The sequence below is a fragment of the Erinaceus europaeus genome, chromosome 15, assembly GCF_950295315.1.
Source record: "Erinaceus europaeus chromosome 15, mEriEur2.1, whole genome shotgun sequence".
Lineage (NCBI taxonomy): Eukaryota > Metazoa > Chordata > Mammalia > Eulipotyphla > Erinaceidae > Erinaceus > Erinaceus europaeus.
In genome coordinates, this window is record NC_080176.1 from 73,717,295 (window position 1) to 73,738,659 (window position 21,365).

The following is a 21,365-nucleotide window of genomic DNA, read 5'->3' on the forward strand; positions in this document are numbered from 1 at the left end:
GCCTTCATTACAGTTACAATTCAATGGACTGTAAAAGGCAGTAGCCTTGAAATTCCCTTTTTATGCAGTTGTTAAGTGCTTTTAGTATGAGTTGCTTGTAGTATGAGGTGGAAAATTCCTTGCCCCTTCCCCCTTGAATAAGCAGGACCTAATCAGTGAAGGCCACCCATTGTTCAAAGGACCCTGCCTGGGGACAAGCCTTATCAGGACCTTTGAACAGACTTTGTGGTGTGCTGCCTACCGGATGGGTGGTCATAGCCGATGGCAGGAGGATGTGGCGACCCTGCCTGGTTGAATTCTATTGGTTGTGTGATCTTACTATATTTGAAACTAGCCCGCGCTTTGCTTTGAATGGATCATGCTTTTTGCTAAGTTTGAAATGATTGGATCTTGTGTTTGCTATAGCCTGTTATTGGATGTAGGTTGATAAGGTGATGTGCTCCCCCTCCCTGAGTGTAGTCTGAATTCCTATAAATTGTATGGTTTGAGCCCTGTTCGGGGTCGAGTTTGGTAGACTAACACCAGTCACCATCTCGGCCCGGATTGCAATTCGTCAATAAACATCTTTGCTTCCTTACAGTGGATGGTGGTTTGATTTATGCTCACTAACATTTGGAGGCCCCAGCGAGATCTCTCAGACGGGTATTCCTGAGGACACCCCATCCTGGGTCCGGACCCTCGGAGGCCTTGGAAGTCCTGCCCGGCGCCGGTAAGTCAGGCCTGAATTTTGTATGGTACCATTACTTTTCTAGCTCTGTACCTCCGGAGAACCAGTGAGTCAAGCTTGATTTTTGTGTAAGTCCCCGCGGGGCCTGGGGGTCTGTGGATTGCGGGACGCCGCGTTAAAATCCCAGACCGCAGCGCTGGGGAGTGACGACTCCCAGGCTGCTGGGGTAAGGATCTGGAACAGGGTCTGCCCCGGGACCTGAGACAGGGTCCACCCGGGACCTGAAACAGGGTCCACCCGGGACCTGAAACAGGGTCCACCTAAGGATCTGGAACAGGGTCCACTTCCGAATTGTCTCTCGTGGCCACTCTGTGTTTGTCTCCTTTACTCTCCTCACTTTGGCAATTCGCGAAAAGGCTGAGCCTATTAGTGCAACTGAGGGGGTCTGGCCGGAGCTACTCTCCGGTGACTCCTGAAGGCCTAATTAGCAACATTCCTTAGTAGCGGTGGCCGGAATGGTAATTGCCCAATCTTGACTGAGTAAGTGATCTGCTGCATGCGTTGTGTGTGTGTGTGTGTGTGTGAATTCTGCGTGCCTCACGGCCTTAAGGCTACGGGGCCTGAGTGGGCCCTAACCTGCGTGTCCGTGGAGTCGTCTCAGCTAAACGGGGATTCTCAACTCAGTTGAGACCAGGGCCGGGGATTATACGGCTACCCTTAAAGCTAAGACTCCTTAAGGTCCCGCGAGGGGCCCGGCCAGGCGGGCACAGTTGAGTGTCTGACGTCCTTCGGATGTCAGTTCCATTTTCCCCACTAACTATCTGTCTTGTCGGCCTTGTAGTCTTAGCTGGTTGTCTATTCGTTTGTCTCCTTCCCTTATTTTGTGTTATGGTACCACAGGAGGTTAAAGGTTAAAAAAATTTTAGAAAAACTGGAGTCTCCATTAATAAAAACTTCTTGCAACCTAAAAAGGGAAGAAGGTCCCAAGTGGACACCCTTTGGGTTGATAGGGAAAAACTGTGTGAGAATGAAAGAACAGTGTGCCAGCTGGCTGTAAGAAAAAGTATAAAAAGAACCCGTGAAATCTGGGGTGTTAGGTATTGTCTGGACATTTGTTAAGCGCGCTTGTCTGTCTGTGTGTGTCTTGTCTGTTTGTCAGTCTGTGTTTCGTGTTCACTTACTTTCACTTTGCAGGAATGGGCCAGGCGGCATCTACCCCACTGGACCTGGTTACTCATAGTTTGGGGGTAGGAGTGCATAAATATAAACTCATGACTTTTTGTTCCTCAGAGAGGCTCACCTTCGATGTAAGATGTGTTTCTGTGCTTTTTTGTGTCCCTGTGTCTTTTGGTCAACATTAAGAAATCATCTCAGAGCGACGGGACCAGATTTGGTTCCGGCCTGAAGTTGCCAGCTGAATTTTGCCTTGTCTTTGTCTCTCTTTTAAGCCTGAGTAACAGAACCATGTCCTCAGGCTGGTCCAGGCAGGACCCTGAGGGTGCCACCCTGCCCTCACAGGAGTCAGGCTGGCTGGTCACAGCAGGGGCCTGGAGCCGGGCCAGGCAGCAGCTCTAGTACAGGGGCGACACCCCGCCCTGCCTCGGTGTGGCTGTGACCTGGGACGGGCCCATGGGTGCAGATGGGTGATAGTGCTAGCATGTGTGTGGCTTTACCCATGCCCCCGGAGCTGACTGGAGCTGTCTGAAAACTGCCCTTGGTCCTCTTGGGCTCCTCGTGGAGAGAAGCTGAAAGAATTTGTTTCTTTCTCCTTATTTATTTAGGGCTAGTTAAGGTTGTCCTAGGAGCTATTGGATAAAAGAAAAATCTTAGTATATAAATGTGAGATGTTTCATCTTGAAAAATTGTGTGAGTGCAGATCTAAATTTGTGTCTGACCAGGTATGTTGCTAAGATGTGTCTGTACTGGTTAAAAGCTGCTCTTTTCCCCTAAGCAATCAGCCCAGATATATAAATGATAAAAAGGTGGCTATGAGATGTCTTACATATTTATATGTGTGTTTTAGGTTTGTTTTTGTGGCCTAAGAAACGTTAATCTTAAGGTTAAAAGTGTAAGTAACTTTAAAGCTGCATTCTTATCAAAGTTCTTTAAAAAAGAGTTCTCAATACAGTTCTTATGTGGTAATATAAGGGTAAAAATTCATTTGCTAAGACAGCTAAAGATTTAAAGTCTTAAGTATTTAATGTGACAATTCATCTTCTCCAAATTGATATGCAAATTATCTATTTTATAGATATTGGTCCACAGCAAATTTGGCATTTGTCTGACATTGAAAATGCTTTGAGAAGTCACTAGTATGTGTTAACTCTCTAAGTAATTAGAGTTTGTTTAAAGTTTAAGGAAAAATTTAGTTAAACTGAATTTGGTTTAGAGATCCTGGTCATAGAAATTGCTACAGTAGGTTAAAAAGGTAACTTTTAAATGTATGCTCTTTAAAATTCAAACAGTCTCTCTCAAGTTAGGTATCACACACTGAAGATGTGTCTCTATCTCTTGTGTGGAAAATGGCAGAAAGGTTATTGACATGTAAACATTTTAAAATACCTTCTCAACTAAAGAAGTAGAACTGGCTTAGGCGAGTGAAAAATAACACAGTGGTTATATTAATGATTTTCTAGCCTGAGGCTTTTGCTCTGGTTTTCCTCTTTATATCTTTCTGCTTTTAAAAATTATCTGGTTTGTTTTAAGACACTGTCAGAGATTTATTCTTGACAAATGGTATTTTTGGTCTGATAGAAGATTTGTTTTGGCAAATCCTGATTTAACAAAATTATTATTTTGAATATTTAAGTTATGAGGTTTATTTTAGCCTTTTAAGTTGCCATATTAGAGTTCTAAGGGGTAAAATCTATTAAGAGTTTTATATCTACACTTATTCATGATAGCTTTGTGATGAGTAAAGATCTTAACAAAAACTGTTTTGATATTGTGCTTAAATTGTCCAAGCAGTTTAAAATAATGCTAAAAAATGGTGATCATTTTATTATGTCAACACATTAGATACTGACTTTATATACTATATTGGTATATGTGTTTGTTAAAAAGACCTTCTAAAATTACATAGAGATGTATAGGCAAATTCTGGTCATTAGATTGTCAATTTTGGTAAGCTCTTAATCTGGTTTTGTGTATGTCTTACTGGTTACAAATGTACGAGTACAGCAGTGATACCCCTTCAATCATACTGCCAGGTTCTCTTAGGGGGTCTCCAAGAGGCAGTAAAATGGCCCACAAATTTCTCTAAGGTAAATAGAATGACACTGAATTTGGCCTTTTGTTGCTCAAATCTGCCCCAGGTGTTAGAAAAAAGTTACAGAAGACAGAAAGATTTTAAAGAAAAGCTGAGAGATTGCTCAGAGGGTTTTTAAGAAGTTGGTAAATGTTTTGACATTAGACTTTGGAAAGAAAGAAAGAAAGGAAGGAAGGAAGGAAGGAAGGAAGAAAGAAAGAAAGAAAGAGAAAGTTGGGGCAGTGCCCAGAGGGAAAAGGAAAGTCAGAAAATTGGGGCTAAGGGAAGAGAAAGATCAGTGATGTTGCTGCAAAGAAAAAGGACACTGGAAGAAAGGCTGTTTTATCAACAAGCCATTTAGACTGCTGGTGGATGAACTTAAAGGCATAAGCCGGGGAGTGCTGACCCAAAAACTTGGGTCATGGCACAGACCCGTTGCCTATTTGTCAAATATTGGACCCTGTAGCTGCTGGATGGACAAAATGCCTGAAGACAATAGCACCTGTGGCACAGCTGGTAAGGAAAGCAGACAAGCCATCACTGGGGCAAGTCCAATGCCCACCTAACCTGCTACCAAGTTCTGTTCCTAGACCAGCCATGAGTGAAATTCAGTGCTGCCACCAGCCTGAACCCTGCCACCCTGATGTTGGAGACGGATCCTGAGGCTCCCTACAAATGCATGACTGCCAAGAGGTATGCCTTTGCTACATGGTGTGTGCATGGAGCATGTGGGGAGAGAAGATTCCTGACTCCCACCGGGAAGATGATCCAGCACAAAGAACCTACTGGAGGCTGCATGGACCCTGCAAGAAGCAGCCGTGACCCATTGTTCCGGACATCAGAAAAGAAACTAGAGGGCAGATGAAGCCACTTGTGCAGCTACACAACAAGCAGGGCCAGCCTTGACATTGATTCTACTAGGCTCCCTGCTTCCAAAGGACCCTGGATACAGTAAGGAGAAATAAGATGGGCAAGAGATTAGGACTAGAGACTAAATAGATTTTACAGAAGTAAAATCAGAGACTTTTGGGTATAAGTACACATTTTCAAGTTGGGTAGAGGTTTAACCAATGAAGTCTGAGGGGGCATAGATAGTGAGCAAGAAAATTTTAGATAAAACAGTGCCCAGGTGGAGAGTTCCCTCTCACCATTGGTTCTGGTAAGCAGACATTCACTGTTTTTGTGTCTCAGTTAGTGACCTGAGAAATGGGAACAAATTGGGAATTTCATTATGCTAACGAGCCCCATATCCCTGGGCAGGTAGAGAGATAAATTAGACCTTAAAGGAGACTTTAACTAAATTAACCCTTGAAACTGGCAGGGGATGGGTATCGCTCCTGGCTCAGGCCCTTCTGAGAGTACACTGTTTCCCATTGTAAACAAACTGTCTCCCTTTGAAATGGTTTTTGGCAGACTGCTGCTGTCATGATCTGTGATGCTCTTGTCTCTGATCTATCCCACAACTGTTACCAAGTTCTTACAGATCTCCAGCCTATATTGCAGGACAATTAGAATGCTGTGCTACAAGCCTTTGGGAAGGACCCTGTCACCTGCTGCCTGCTCCACAAGGCACACCCAGTGAGAAAGACCTTATATTGTGATCCTGAGTACACCAACTGCTGCAAAGGTTGCCGGAAAGTGCCACTAGATTCATCACACTCCTTTGAAGAGGACAGTTGCTGATCCCACTGACCCAAAAGAAAAAAAGATGAAGATGAATCAAAGATTTGATTCTCGGCTAAGACAAGTGGGGAATGTAAAAGGCAGTAGCCTTGAAATTCCCTTTTTATGCAGTTGTTAAGTGCTTTTAGTATGAGTTGCTTGTAGTATGAGGTGGAAAATTCCTTGCCCCTTCCCCCTTGAATAAGCAGGACCTAATCAGTGAAGGCCACCCATTGTTCAAAGGACCCTGCCTGGGGACAAGCCTTATCAGGACCTTTGAACAGACTTTGTGGTGTGCTGCCTACCGGATGGGTGGTCATAGCCGATGGCAGGAGGATGTGGCAACCCTGCCTGGTTGAATTCTATTGGTTGTGTGATCTTACTATATTTGAAACTAGCCCGCACTTTGCTTTGAATGGATCATGCTTTTTGCTAAGTTTGAAATGATTGGATCTTGTGTTTGCTATAGCCTGTTATTGGATGTAGGTTGATAAGGTGATGTGCTCCCCCTCCCTGAGTGTAGTCTGAATTCCTATAAATTGTATGGTTTGAGCCCTGTTCGGGGTCGAGTTTGGTAGACTAACACCAGTCACCATCTCGGCCCGGATTGCAATTTGTCAATAAACATCTTTGCTTCCTTACAGTGGATGGTGGTTTGATTTATGCTCGCTAACATGGACCATTAGTCAGAATGACTTTAATTCATCTACCTATCCAGTACATATCCATCCTCAATCCATTCTTCTGTCTACCTTACCATCCTTCCTCCACACATCTCTCCTTCTAGAAGTCAACAAGGGCTCATCCAGTGACTTCTTTGAGTCAGGTACTGTTGAAGATATTTTCTGACCCCAGATTTCTTGTTATTTGTTGTTAGAAAGAAGCCTCCATGTTTACAAAACATGCCTGGTTGATTGTTAATAGGTGCCCATTAAGTAAGGCTCCAGGCACACCTCTGTGTCACAACTATCCTCCCCCTGAAGGCAGAAGGAGGAAGAGTGTCCAGAGTTATAATGGCAGCCCACAGGCCTGGAGATTATGCAAAATGCAGGTCTGTAACTCCCACCTCGGGCTACTTCCCTGAAGGGTCTGGGCTTTGGCACAATGGAGTGACCTGAATATTTCCTGAGACAGCAGACACTTGCACCTGACTCATGACAGTCCAAGACGATAGTCATCAAGGTTTAACTCATTCCTGTGTCCCATACCTTGAAAGTAGTTTGTGCTTTGACAATTGTTCCTACTGTGTCACCTAAAAGGATCTTTGGTCTCCCTGTTCCTTCCTGCAGGTGGGGAGGTGGAGGGGCTGGGCTCTAACCTTTGCATAGTGGTCTGTGCACTTAACCAAGTGAGCTACCACCAGGCCCCCTAGAGTAAGTTTTTTTTTTATCTTTTTTTAAAATTTTTTTAAAAAATTTATTTTTATTTATTTATTCCCTTTTGTTGCCCTTGTTGTTTTATTGTTGTAGTTATTATTGTTGTCATTGTTGTTGGATAGGACAGAGAGAAATGGAGAGGGGAGGGGGAAGACAGAGAGAGGGAGAGAAAGATAGACACCTGCAGACCTGTTTCACCGCTTGTGAAGCGACACCCCTGCAGGTGGGGAGCCAGGGCTTGAACCAGGATCCTTATTCGGGTCCTTGTGCTTAGCGCCACCTGCACTTAACCCGCTGCGCTACAGCCCGACTCCCTAGAGTAAGTTTTAACCATAGTCATTCAGAACCCTTTGCCCTTTTGACGTATTTTAAAAATTTGCATGGCGAGGATCCAACTGATGATTCTAATACTCTGTGTTTGAAGCAAAATCACAGGAGAAAACCTGGACACATTCTCCAAAATGCACATGTATCATGGAGCTAGAGATAAGCAACTGTAGAGCGTACTAAAGACTGGACTGCATGAAAATCACCAGCAAGAACTCAGTATCTCCCTCCCTACTAGTGAAGCTTCCCTGCACCTGGCATTCTTGGGTGGTGGCTGGGGGCTCAACTCCCGGTCCTCATGTATGGTGAAGCGTGCACTCTACTGGGTGCGCCATCTCCTGGCTCCCTCTTTGCTCATCACAAATTATGCAACATTCCTGAATGTGGATACCCTTTTTTCCCCTACTTAATATGATACATGTACTGAAATCACCAATGTCTATCCAGTCATCCATATACACCTATGTGTATGCACATACATATATGAATTATTTAGAGAATGTTTACTAATATTTTTTCTGCAAGCCTTTGCTGACCAGGTCCGTCTCACTCTCCCTTCCCTTCAGCCCTTTAAAGTCCTGAGTGCATGGGGGGGGGGGGGAACTACAGACAAGACAGGGATGTCACTTACTCGGGCACTTCTCCGAAGCCCTCCAGAGGCTGAGCTTCTGCTGCATAGATCTTGGCATAGTGCCTGGCGGTGTTTTGAACGTAGCACTCCTGTATCACCCAGAGAAACGAGAAACCCAAGTGGTTAGAAGATGTTCAGAGAGGTGCCAGCAAAGCGCAATTTCCTAATGTAGGTCGGGCCAGTAGATCTCCAAACTCAGCCCCTGGCTCAGGCAGGATTCAGAAACAACAATTACAGCAACGTATGTCTGGCCACTTGCAGGGGAGCTCAGAGAGCTTGAGATCCTGTCCAGGGGAAGGTCAGCAGTCTCCAGGGACAGGAGCCTGGACCATGGACTTTTTTTTTTTAAACGTCAATAGTGTTGTCACTGTCTACCTCTCCTGGTGGTCATTTCCACTCCCCCACCATTTTTTTTTTCTATTTTATTTGCTAGGATAGAGAGAAAATGAGAGGGAAGGGAAAGATAGAGAGGGAGAAAGACAGACACCTACAGCCTTGCTTCACCACTCCTGAAGCGTCATCCCTGCAGGTGGGGAGTGGGGCCTTGAACCTGGGTCTTTGCACATGGTGATGTGTGCCCTCAGTTGGATGCACCACCACCTGACTCACAACTACAGGCTTTCTAGCACTGACATGACTGAAGTTCACCAAGAGCTAAGAGACTAGCCCTTGGGAAATCATCAGATACACCTGGCGGCTTTCCCATGGAATCCACCATGGCTCATCAGAGGTTCTTTTTATTTATTTATTTTTTGTTTATTTATGAGAAAGACAGGAGGAGAGAGAAAGAACCAGACATCACTCTGGCACATGTGCTGCTGGGGATCGAACTTGGGACCTCATGCTTGAGAGTCCAAAGCTTTATCACTGCACCACCGCCCAGACCACCCATCAGAGGTTCTTCAAAAGTAGAATTTGAGCTTCCTTGAGTTACTTCTTGTCTAAGGGAGTAAAGTCAAACTGGATATAAAACTTATAAAATTGTAAGTTTAAACTTGTAAACTTATAAAACTTTCTAAATGGAAGACTTAAGGCTAGGGATTTTCCATGATGGGAGGAACACTCAGAGGAAGAAAAGAAAATAAAAGGGTGGACTTGGAAGAGAAAAACTGTAACAGGCAAGATCCTTGGAGTCAGGGGTGTTGCTCAGTGGTAGAATGCTTATATTCCATCATGTGTATAAAGCCTTGGGCTACAAACTCCCCCCACCCCCCAAAAAAAAAAAAACTGGCCAAGGGGTCAGGTGATAGTTCACAAGGTAGAATGTACAGGTCACCACACATGAGGACCTGGCTTCAAACTCCTGCAGGGGGAGCTTCATGAGTGGCAGAGCAGTGCTGCAGCTGTCTTTTCTTCTGTTCCTTTCTCCCTCTCAACCTCACTATCTCTCACTCACTATTAAAAAGAAAGAAAGAAAGAAAGAAGAGAAAAGGAAGGAAGAGAGAAAAGGGAAGAAAGGAGAGGACAAGGGAAACAACACAATAGCTACACAAAAGACTTTCCATGCCTGAGGCTTGAGGTCCCAGTTCAGTCCCCAGCACCAACACCAGCCAAAGCTGAAACGTGTTCTGGTATCTATCTATCTTTCCTTATTTCATTAAAATAAAACAAATATGCAAAATGACTTGCATGCCTGAGGCTCCAAAGCCCCAGATTCAACCCCCCCATTACCATGAAACAGAGCTGAGCCATACTCTGGTTAAAAACAAATTAAAAAGTAATTTCAAAGAAAAAAAAAGAAAGGAAGAAAGGGAGGGAGAGAGATAAATAGCTACCAGGAATGGCGGAGTTGTGCAGACACTGAGCCCCAGTGATAACCCTGGTGTGGGGAAAAGGAAATCCTGGCAAAAACATATATTCAGGGAAGAGAGACTGCCTTCATAAGCATCAAATCTGAATATAATACACCCTTCTTCTCCAAGAAAACAAAACACTTTGGGACAAATCCTTGGGGACCCTTGGGACTCTTAGAGCTCCTTCTGTTTCCTTACTGTCCTAAATCCTAGTACATCCACACCCCCAGGTATCTTCTGGGGTGTCTCCACCCCAGCTCAGAGAAGTGACAAGGTGCTCTGAATACTGGCTGGATCCCAAAGAAATGACTCTTGGGAACCGAGGAGTATTAATACAGGGGTTCCCTGACAGCCACACCCCAGTGGGAGAGCCTACTCCGTATCTCTGGGCACCCTGTGACTTCCTGAAGCCTCTCTTGGGGTGTGGGGGTCCCGGGGTCCCCACCTGTGTGGCGAGCTTGTAGTTTCTCTGTACCAGCTCATCGTTGCTCCTGGTCCCATAGGCCACGGCGTTGTGCACCTTGAGCACGCAGGCATGGCCTGGCTTGAAGACTGGCGTGAGGCCCCGCATCACCCGGCTGCGGAAGGCCTTGCGGTGCACGCCTTCCCCGAAGTGCAGCGCCTCGGTGGCGATCTGGCCGCGCAGGCGGTCCCCGAAGTAGCTGTCGTTGAGGAAGTCCTCCCTGAAGATGAGCTGGCTGAACTCAATCTCCTCGCAGCCTGCAACACAGCAGCGGGGCTCGCTGAGACCCGGCTGGGGAGACAGCGCAGGGTCCCAGCACCAGTGTGGGCCTGCGTGATCAAGGACCCAGCTTTAGGCCCTAGAACCACCACATGCTGGAGCTGAGCCATGCCCTGACCCCTCCTCTTCTCTCTCCAAAATAAAATACTTTCTTTAAAAAGCACTTTATTTAAAAATTTAAATAATAAAAATAGGGAGTCGGGCGGTAGCGTAGTGGGTTAAGCGCACATGGTGTAAATAATAAAAATAGACTATTTTATTTATTGTTTATTTATTAGGTAGACACAGAAAGAAATCGAGAAGGAAGGCGGAGACAAGGAGAGGGAGAGACACATGCAGCCCTGCTTCACCACTCCTGAAGCTTCCTCGCTGCAGTTGGGGCCCGGGGGTTTGAACCTGGGTCCTTGTGCAGAGTAACATGTGAACTCAACCAGAAACACCACTGCCCAGCACCATCAAATCATGTTTTGGGAGTTGGGCGGAAGCGCAGCGGGTTAAGCAAACGTGGCACAAAGCGCAAGGACCTTGGTGAGGATTCTGGTTCAAGCTCCCAGTTCCCCACCTGCAGGGGAGTCGCTTCACAGGTGGTCAAGCAGGTCTGCAGGTGTCTATCTTTCTCTCCCCCTCTCTGTCTTCCCCTCCTCTCTCCATTTCTCTCTGCCCTATTCAACAACGATGATGTCAATAACAACAATAAAACAACAAGGGCAACAAAAGGGAATAAATAAACAATAATAAAAAACTTTAAATAAAAAAAATCTTTTGTTTCAAGTTAGTTGGACAGAATGTCCCCTGATCCCCCTCCTCCTTGTCCCCACAAGGGGACATTGACAAAGACGGCCTTAACTTCCAGCAGAGGTCAGCTCAGCAAGGAGAAGGATGTGTGTGGACAGGAGAAAGGTGTAAGGAGGATGTGGCACTATCTCTGACTGAGAGGGGAGAAGGTGGAGTTTGAAGAGACCAGAAAAAACATTTCAGACACATCTGGACTGTGCCGGCAGGGCCACAGGCTGGAGAGGTGGGTGCAGTGCTGGAGAGGGAGGAAGAATGGAGTGGCATAAACTGGTCCACAGAGCATCGGGTGGTGGCACACCCAGGAGAGTGCAGCACTGTCATGCTGGTGACCTGGGGTCAAGCACACAGTTCCCACCTGCAGGGTGAAGCTTTCCCCAGGCGTCATGAGCCATGGGATGGTGCTGCAGGTCTCCCTCTCTCTCTCTCTCTCTCTCTCTCTCCCTCTATCAAAGGAAAAAATGGGGAAGGTCCTCTGGGATGGTGAAATCATATAGATTTTTTAACCAAAAAAATAAATACCTGGGGCTAGATGGGGGTGCACCTGGTTGAGAGCACGTTATAAGGCACAAGGACCCCAATTCGAGCCTCCAGTCCCCACCTGGAAGGGGAAAGCTTCACAAGTAGTGAAGCAGTGTTGCAGGTGTCTGTCTCTCTTCCTCTCTGTCACCCCCTTCCCTCTCAATTTCTGGCTGTCTCTGTCCAATAAATAAATAAAGATAATATATATTTTTAATCAATAAAAACCTGACAGAGTCTTGTTTACCAAATTTACTGTTGTTGCTCCCCTATAAGGAGCTTTTGAGACTTTATGTTTCTGATTTCAAATGTGTGTGCCACAGATGCCCAGTGCGTCTGTTTCTGTGCTGAACGTGCATGTGGCCTTTATGCGCCAAGTAATGCTTTGTCGTTGCTGCTCGGCTGGTTTGGCTTGGTTTGGTTTTGTCTTTTTCCTCCCTAAGGTCTAATACTGACTTTATAGGAACACTATTTTTCTCTGTTAGTAGATTAAAAAATCAGATTAAAGAGAGTGAAGCAAAAACAGCCCCTGAAAACTAGCTTCTTTAAAAGTAGAATTATTTTGAAAAAAGAAGAAGAAGAATGGGGACTCAGGGGTGGCTTGCCTGGCAGAGCAGACATGTCGCCATGTCTGAGGACATAGGTTTGAGCCCTGGGCAACCACATGGGAGCTTCACAAGCAGGTGAAGTGGTACTACACTGTCTCTCTTTATCTTTCTCTCTTTTCCCTCTCCTTTTCCCTCTAACAATAAATAAATAAATGATATTAAAAACTGCTGGGAGCAATGGAGTCACACAGGCACTGAGGCTCCGTGATAATCCTGGTGACACATATTTCTGTTTTCTAGTAACCTTCTTTTGCCAAAGTTGATTCTACTCACATTTCAGACAACAATGGAATCCATCAGACTGTTCTAGTTTAAACTGGAAATGACCAAATCAGATTTTCTGACAGGCAGAAAGAAGGAAATAAGATTGTTTCCCGTGAAGTGAAAGTGCTCAGAATTTAAAAAAATTCCTCCTACTTTTCAAAGTTGATGAACAACGGACAGTTTTCTCAATGTTGAGAAGGAGAAAGAAACTGGGTCGCTGTGCAAATGCCGCTTTATGTTTCTAGCTGAACTATTTAGAGTGATAGTTTGCTCTTCTCTCAGACATACTTTCAGATCATGCACTTTGAGAATGGTCTATGATTAGTGCTAGCTAGCAAACTGCAAGAGGACTGAAATTATGATGAAAGGGTATTGATTATTGTCTAGACTACATGCTTGGAAATAGGAAGAAGGAAACACTTTGTACTGTACTACTGATGATATAATTTTCAATGGAAATGTCTAGTTAACAAAAAGGAAACAACACAGCAGATAATTACAGCTTTGCTTTGAAAATCCTGTGTGATCTCAACAACAACAAACTACAGACCAATATCTCTGTTGATAGATGCTAGAATATTGAACAAAATTCTAGCCAGCTGGATACAGCAGTATATTAAAAAGATTGTGGGAGTCGGGTGGTAGCTCAGCGGGTTAAGCGCAGGTGGCGCAAAGCACAAGGACCAGTGTAAGGACCCTGGTTCAAGCACTCGGCTCCCCATCTGCAGGGGAGTCACTTCACAAGCGGTGATGCAGGTCTGCAGGTGTCTATCTCTTTCTCCCCCTCTGTCTTCCTCTCCTCTCTTGATTTCTCTCTGTCCTATCCAACAACAACATCAATAATAGCTACAACAATAAAACAACAAGGGCAACACAAGGGAATAAATAAACATTAAAAAAAAAAAAGATTGTGCATCATGACCAAGTAGGGTTTATCCCAGGGATGCATGGCTTGTTAAATACACGTAAATCAGTCAATGTGATCTACAATATCAATGAATACAAGACCGAAAACCACATGATTATATCAGTAGACATAGAGAAAGCCTTTGACAAAATCCAACATCCCTTCACGATCAAACCACCACAAAAAAATGGGGAATAGATGGAAAATTGCTTAAGATGGTGGAGTCCATAAACATCAAACCTACAGCCAATATCATACTCAATGTGGAAAAGCTGGAAACATTCCCCCTCAGATCAGGTACTAGACAGGGCTCCCCACTATCACCATTTCACTATTACTGCTCAGCACAGTGTTGAAAGTTCTTGACATAGCAGTCAGGCAGGAGCAAGAAATTAAAAGGACACAGATTGGAAGAAAAGTCAAACTGTCACTATTTGCAGATGACATGATAGTATACATAGAAAAACTTAAAGAATCCAGCAGGAAGCTCCTGGAAATTATCAGGCAATACAGTAAGGTGTCAGGCTAGAAAATTAACATACAAAAGTCATTTGTGTACCTTTACGCAAACAGAAGTCAGAAGAAGAAGAAATCCAGAATTCAATCCCTTTTACTATAGCAATAAAAACAATAAGATATCTAGGAATAAACCTAACCAAAGAAGTGAAAGACTTGTATCCTGAAAACTATGAGTTGCTATTTAAGGAAACATAAAAAGACATAAGGAAATGTAAAGATATTCCATGTTTATGGGTTAGAAAAAAAATTTAATTTAACTTAAAAAAGAAAAACTATCCTATGTGTTGGTTGTGCTGGCTTGTGTTTTATTTGGATCATCACTCACTGGGGGCTTGGCCGTGAGATTCGTTTTGTTAGTTTTTAAATGAGAGACCAACTTGTAAAATGTTATTTCTCCTCTAGAGAACTAAGTTACTTAAATGTTTAGCCGGGCAGATAAAGTCATCTGTAGCTCCATCTGGAAGTATAAGAGTGGACAGTGGGCAGGTATAAATCTCCTAGCTGGGAAAGCCACTGAAACCAGACCCTAGAGCCTAGGGGTTTTAGGGGAGGCAGAAGATATTGACTCAAACTCTGGATGGGGCCACAGGACTCCGAGGGTGGCATGTCCTGACCCCACTGCCATTTATTCTTGGTTGGCAAAAACAAGTCAAAAGCTTTTGCAAACTCAAATCAATGAAGTCACAGCAAGCATCTGATATAAATGCCAGCCAGTGCTGAGAAGCTGACCACCTTCTCCTGGAAGTCCTTCTGTTTCCAGATGTATAACCACAAAGGACATCCTTCTGCATGTTTAGACTTCTGGAGACCAGGAAGGTGAAATGAAAAATGGGGTTTAAAATGTTATAGGTACCCCATCAATGAGTCCTGGAACCCCACTTCTCCAGAGCCCTGCCCTACTAGGGAAAGATAGGAACAGGCTGGCAGTATGGGAGTATGCCAATGCTCAGGTCCAGTGGAGAAGCAATTACAGAAGCCAGACCTCCCACCTTCTGCACCACATAATGATCCTGGGTCCATACTCCCAGAGGGATAAAGAACAGGGAACCTTCCAGTGGAGTTGATGGGATGAGGAACTCTGGTGGTGGGAATTGTACCCTTCTTATCCTATAATCTTGTCAATCATTATTAAATAAATAAATAAATAAATAAAATGTCCCAGGTATGCCACCCAGTAAATGCAGGCCTGTATTTAGCATTTGAGTGGTTTTGTAAGTAGTTCAGACATGTTGCTTTGGATAAACATCATAGTGTTTGCTAGGCCATTTCTAAGTTGAGATTCTGTTCCTTTTTTTCATAGATGGAGGGTGATGGAAAAGGATAAGGAGGGAGGGAGGGAGGGAAGGAAAGAAAGAGAGAGAGAGAGCGCAAAGGAGAGGTCCCTGCAGCATTGCACCATTGCTGGTGGTGCTCCCCTCCCCCTCAGGTGGGGACTGGGGATTCGAACCTGGGTCTATGTACATGAGACATCCTGGAATGATCAATCACCACTGGTCAACCACCAACAGCAGAAGGGGCCAACCTGCTCTCACTTAGGTCCAGCAGCAGCCTGTAAAAGGACTTGGCCCTGGAAAGCTGGGGCCACCATGTTGTCCTGCACTCCACTGTGTCTCTCCTGCTTTCTGCCCTGCAAATGACGTTCATCTTTCCTTGCTCATTGGACTCTGGTGATTCTTCACGGCAACTATCATGACCTACCGAGAGAGCTGTAACACCCCACCCACCCAGGAATCTGCTTTCCCTGAGTGCTGGGAAGCCCACCAGGACCTCCCTAAGAAAGTTGGAGCCTTCTTCTTTGACAATAGAAATGGATTTTTTTTTAGTTTCTTTCTTTTAAAATTATTTATTTAAGAAAGGAGACATTAACAAAAACCGTAGGATAAGAGGGGTACAGCTCCACACAATTTCTACAACCCGATCTCCATATCCCATCCCCTCCCCTGATAGCTTTCCCATTCTCTGTCTCTCTGGGAGTATGGACCCAGGGTCATTGTGGGTTGCAGAAGGTGGGAGATCTGGCTTCTGTAATTGTTTTTATCTGATGCCAGCAGGCAAGAGTGACTGCAAGTGGATGCTGGAGTGGACTGGCTCGAGCTCCTGTAAGCGGATCCTCATACCTCCTTCCCACTCCACAATTCATGATGTCACACGGGCAGTTGACACCTGGCCACTAGTGAAAATATTTACACCACAGACATAAGAAAACACATCTCGGTTTCCCCCACTCCCAGGCAGGTTACTAAAAAATTTGCCAGCCCACCACTAGGAGGGGCTTATATTCCCTAAGAGGGGATGAATGGGTCTCTGTGGATGTTCAGAGCAGCTATGAGGCTATTGCCACACCAGGTGTGCACAGCTGCAAGAGGCAAGCAGGAAACCCATCTTCCAGTGTCATTAAGATGCCAATGAGCGGGGTAGGCAGGGAATCAGTCTTGCTATTCAAACTAAAGGAAACTGAAGAAGGAAACATGCTGAGTTAAGTGCCCCAGGTTGGAAAAAAAAAAAACAACAACTCCACAAAGATGGACTGACTACAAGTCTGATGCTTATAGGCAAAACTGACACCCCAGCTCCCCTTCCACATGCTCCCAACAACTGTGCAATGTGGTCTGATGACTTTCGTACCTAATCCACTCCTGGAAATTCACAGCCCAGTGCACTTACAGCAGCCCTTATAATCAGGTTGAACTAGCACCCAAATTGTCATTCATCCATCGGTCAGAAGCATTTCCAGGGCTTGTGCTTCTGCCCTGGAGCCCTGGAGCTATCAATAATTCATGTTTATGGTGTGCTGCTTCTTCTGTCATCCAACTCAGAGCAGCTTACCTTTAACATCTGGGTGACTGGAAAGCTGCTTAAGAACTAGAGGGAGACGGAGAAGAGAAGGGCTTTAGTACCAAGGAATGGAGAGGGGCCCCAGGTATTCAAGTGAGATGAAGAAGCTGAGATTTACCTTCTGCTGTGAGGTTAAATTCAGCGCTCACTTTGCCGTAACTGTTCTTGAGGCAGCAGTGATAGATGCCCTGGTCCTTCTGGCTGGCTTGAGTGATGGCCAGCGACACAGTGGAGTTGTCTCCTGCACTACAGTGGGGACAGTAACATGTGCATGTGTTACCATCCTGAAGTAGCACCTTTTTCAATACACTTCAGGAGAGAGAATTGAATGCTTCCTTGCTCTAATGCTTCCAGTCAATGATCTGGCTAGAGGACACGATTGTGATAAGGTATTTGCATAGTTTATTTATCTGTAGCAGATGACAGGTATATTCTCAGTCTAACATCCTCATGCCATTATGCAGCATTTTCTTTTTTCTTTTGGCCATTGTGCCATATTAAAGTACACAACTATTTGGAAAGTTTGGCTGTCATGAATGCAGCAAGGATCTGAGACTGTGAATTCAGGGTGTGTGTGTGTGGGTGGTGTTGTTAACATTTATACTAGAAATTCACCTTGATTCCCCCAAAGGAAATCTGAAAAAAATTACAAACCCAACTCTAAATACAGAAACAATAGGTTCAAAACAAAGATTGCCTTTCCATACACAAGACTCATGGCTGAGGACTCTTATGAACTAATGAATAGCATTCAGACATACATCCATCCCCTGTGCAATATCATTAAGTGCCAAACACTGTGCTATGAAGAGAAACACCAGTGGTGGCAGTGGTGGTGGTGACTACAGTAAGAGCAGACCCTCTTAGAGATGGGTCTTTATCATCCTCAATAGCTATTATATTTCTGCAAGCAAAGCATTGTTTGTTGTTTTTTTTTTGTTTCCTTTGCCTGTCTAGTCTTGCTTGATCTTTGCTGAGTTACTGGAAATTTAACAACCAGAAAACACAGTACGAGAGAACTTTTTAATGTTGAGATCACAGGACTTCAGGACAACGACTCAACACACTGCCCTTATCTAAAAAAAAAAAAAAAAGCTCTAAAGTTCTCATGACTCTCAGAAGCTACAGAAGCCAAGGGAAACAGAGCTGTGGTGAACCATTTTATCTGTCCAGACATGTCTTTCATTATTTGCTCTTCTTGGGTTCTTTGAATGTGTGATTCCTATTTCAACTTCCCTTTTTTACTGTTTAAAATTTAGTATCCTCTCCTGGAAGCAGATTGTGAAGTAAACAAGCCACAGCTGTGAAAAGTACAGGGGGTGGGGGCTATAACCCACCTTCTCTGCACTTGGGCAACTGACTTGGAATCTTTTGTCCACCAGATTGTAGAATCTTCATGAATTTCTGCAAACTGGCAACTTAACTTTACATTTCCAGGGTGTTCGGGGAACATCTCAGCCTGGATCTTTTTCATTAATACCGGCGCTAGGAACAAGAGAGTTTTACATGTCAATGTTCTTATAATGAGAGTTTTATAGTGGATAAAAGAATCTCATTTTATCCTAGTCAGTTCTCACAACAACCCCAAGAGACCTGGATAATAATGATTACCTTAGGTGTCTGAGGGGAGCTATGATTTTCCAAACAGTAAGAAAATGAACACATGAACCCAGAGAAAAGCTCTCACTTTTCACTACTGTGTGCTCATTGAGTGAAGTGTTCAATGCACAAAATGAAACAAAGTGTAAGGGATTATTTTTTCCAATGACGTGGGAAGGGAAATTTATAGATAGCTTGCCTATAGATGCAGGCCCAAATAAGATTTTTAAATGATGGGGCCAGGTGGCGACGCACTAGGTTAAGCGCAAAGACCCATGTTGGGCTTCCCATCCCCCACCTGCAGGATGGGGGATGGCTTCATATGCAGTGAAGCAGATCTGCAGGTGTCTTTCTCTCCACTCAATTTCTGTCCTGCCAAATAATAACTAAAACGATCACCAGATGATGCCAATTAAAATCAGAGCAGAATGAAATCAGGATTAACTAAGTAATTGTGGTTAAGACCCCAGATGTAAAAGGCAAGTCGGCAGCTTAATAATAACCACCTGCCCCCCTCTCATCACAGCAGATTTTGCTGAAGATATACCAGTGAGTTCAAAAGTACCGGTGCGTTCAAAAGTACCAGTACTCCCCTCATAGCAATTTTATTAGCAAAAGAGAAGTAGCTACTTGAACAGAAATAAAAAGCAATAAAGAAACAATCCTCAGGGTTTGCGCTGAGAATGTTTCTAATCACCTGTTTAAAATCAAAGACCTCCAGGTTCCAGATGCTACCGTGATGCCAACCAGACTTCCCTGGGCAGATGACCTCACCAATGTATCCTGGAGCTCCGCTTCCCCAGATTCCCGCCCCATTTGGGAAAGAGAGAGGCAGGCTGGGAGTATGGATCGACCAGTCAACGCCCATGTTCAACGGGGAAGCAATTACAGAAGCCAGACCTTCTGTTATGGGGTGCAGATGACTCTGGGCCATATTCCCCTAGGGATAAAGAATAGGAAAGCTATCGGCGGAGGGGATGGGACACTGAGTTCTGGTGGTGGGAATTGTGTGGAGTTGTACCCCTCTTATCCTATGGTTCTTGTCAGTGTTTCCTTTTTATAAATAAATATATATATAATCAAAGACCAGAGCACAGCGCTGAACAAATGTGTAATTACACAGGGAAACCAGTGGGTGGCAGTATAGACACTTGCTCAAGACACAAGTAAGGCTGCTCAAGACAAATCTGGACAATCCTTGCAAGCAGCTAGGCTGCTACACAGTGTCGTTTGCGGATCCAATTCCCTAGTACCACAATTTCTGTGCGGTGACACTAAACACTGCATGAGCCACAGCCAGAAGCAAAGTCATCCACAGGGACCCTTCGTTTGTTTTGTTGCTTTAAATTCCACTGCTGTGATGTGGTAGGTGTGTTACATGTACACCCTAGCGTGTCCCCCGCACCCACAGACATTTGAATCGCAGGTCTGTATTCCCAGCCTAGTTTTCTTCTCAGGGAGTGATAATGGGTTGTCTGGGTGCCACACTCCAACTAGAGAGGGGCTGAAGATATGGATGATTCTACACAAGTTACATGCATAATTGGGAAGACTAAAAAAAAAAATCCAGCTTATTGCACCAAAGTAAAGAACTGTGGGGTGGGGGAGAGTGTTCAGGTCCTGGAACATGATGGTGGAGGAGGACCTAGGTAAGGGTGTTAGATTGTTATGTGGAAAACTGAGAAATGTTACACATGTACAAATTACTGTATTTTACTGTTGACTGTAAACCATTAATCTCCCCCCAATAAAGAAAAAAAACTCTCTCATACAATAAGTCTTTCTTAAAAAGTGACTGGGGAAACACCTCAGTGGACAGTGCACATGCTTTGTAAGCCTGAGATCCTGGGTTCTGATTTCCAGTATTTGCTTCATGATCCTAAAGACTGAAGATGTGGGGCAGGGGTAGTTAGTATAATGTTTATGCAAATAGACTTTCATGTCTGAGGGTCCAAAGTCCCAGGGCCAATCCCCTGCACCATCATAAGCCAGAGCTGAGCAGTGCTCTGGTATAAAAAAAAAAAAATGGGGGGGAGGTAAATAGCATAATGGTTATGCAAAGAGACTCTCATGCCTGAGGCTTTGAAGTTCCAGGTTCAATCCCTGCACCACCATAAGACAGAGCTTTGGTCTCTCTCTCTCTCTCAAAAAAAAAAAAAAAAAAAAAATTGCTCTATAAGAACTACATTTCCCAGAATTCCTGGTAGCAGGCCCCAACAACAAATAAAAGGATTGGACAGGAGATAACCTGAAATCTGAACCTGGACTTTTGGATCATGAAGGGAAGAAGAGGAGCAAGAAAAAGAAGCAGAAGCACAGGGGGAGAAGGGCATGAAGGGGGAACTGAGAGTAGGGAGCTTAGCTGAGAAGAAAGGCCTCAAGGAGAGAAACAATGACTGGAGGTTGGGGGGAGAGGAGCAGTCGTGTACATTTTTTCACTGAGTGTTTTTCCACTTTCTCTAATGTAAAGAAATAAAACCCCATAATCCAGTTATTGTTTTTGTAGTAGCGCCTAAAAAGGGACAGGCTTGAATCAGTCACTTCTATAATGATATAGGCAAGAACCTCAAATTGACTGAGGGGACATTAGTGGACGGTGTGGTGCAGCAACTTCGGGCAGAGGTGGATGGAGATGAGCTTCCTAAAATGTTTATAGTCTTGTAAACCAAGGCAACCTCAAAAACAGACATGATCAAACATAAAAAATAAAAAGAGGCTAAAAATCAGGGTATGGAAAGGAACTGGGGGTTGGCTTCAGACCCCAGGCAAAGCTAGTAACCACAAGTTACAGGGGTTCTGAACCTCAAGGAATCTGCAATCTGCACCCAAAGTCCAGGAACTGTTATCCTCTAGTTAAGGGGAGGATAATTCTGGGAA

The 21,365-nt window shown here is 44.5% G+C and overlaps 1 protein-coding gene across 1 annotated transcript in view; it reads right to left on the bottom strand.

The window, feature by feature from the left end:
• Nucleotides 1–21,365, bottom strand: part of ALPK2 (alpha kinase 2) — a 149,761-nt gene that overhangs the window by 16,603 nt on the left and 111,793 nt on the right. Inside the window, exons 7-11 of the mRNA XM_060173943.1 lie at nt 18,227–18,374; nt 17,008–17,135; nt 16,881–16,916; nt 10,149–10,423; nt 7,911–7,999 (exon numbers count right to left, since the gene is read on the bottom strand). Of these exons, the coding sequence (XP_060029926.1) occupies nt 7,911–7,999; nt 10,149–10,423; nt 16,881–16,916; nt 17,008–17,135; nt 18,227–18,374 (676 nt within the window). The remainder of the gene's footprint in view (nt 1–7,910; nt 8,000–10,148; nt 10,424–16,880; nt 16,917–17,007; nt 17,136–18,226; nt 18,375–21,365) is intronic.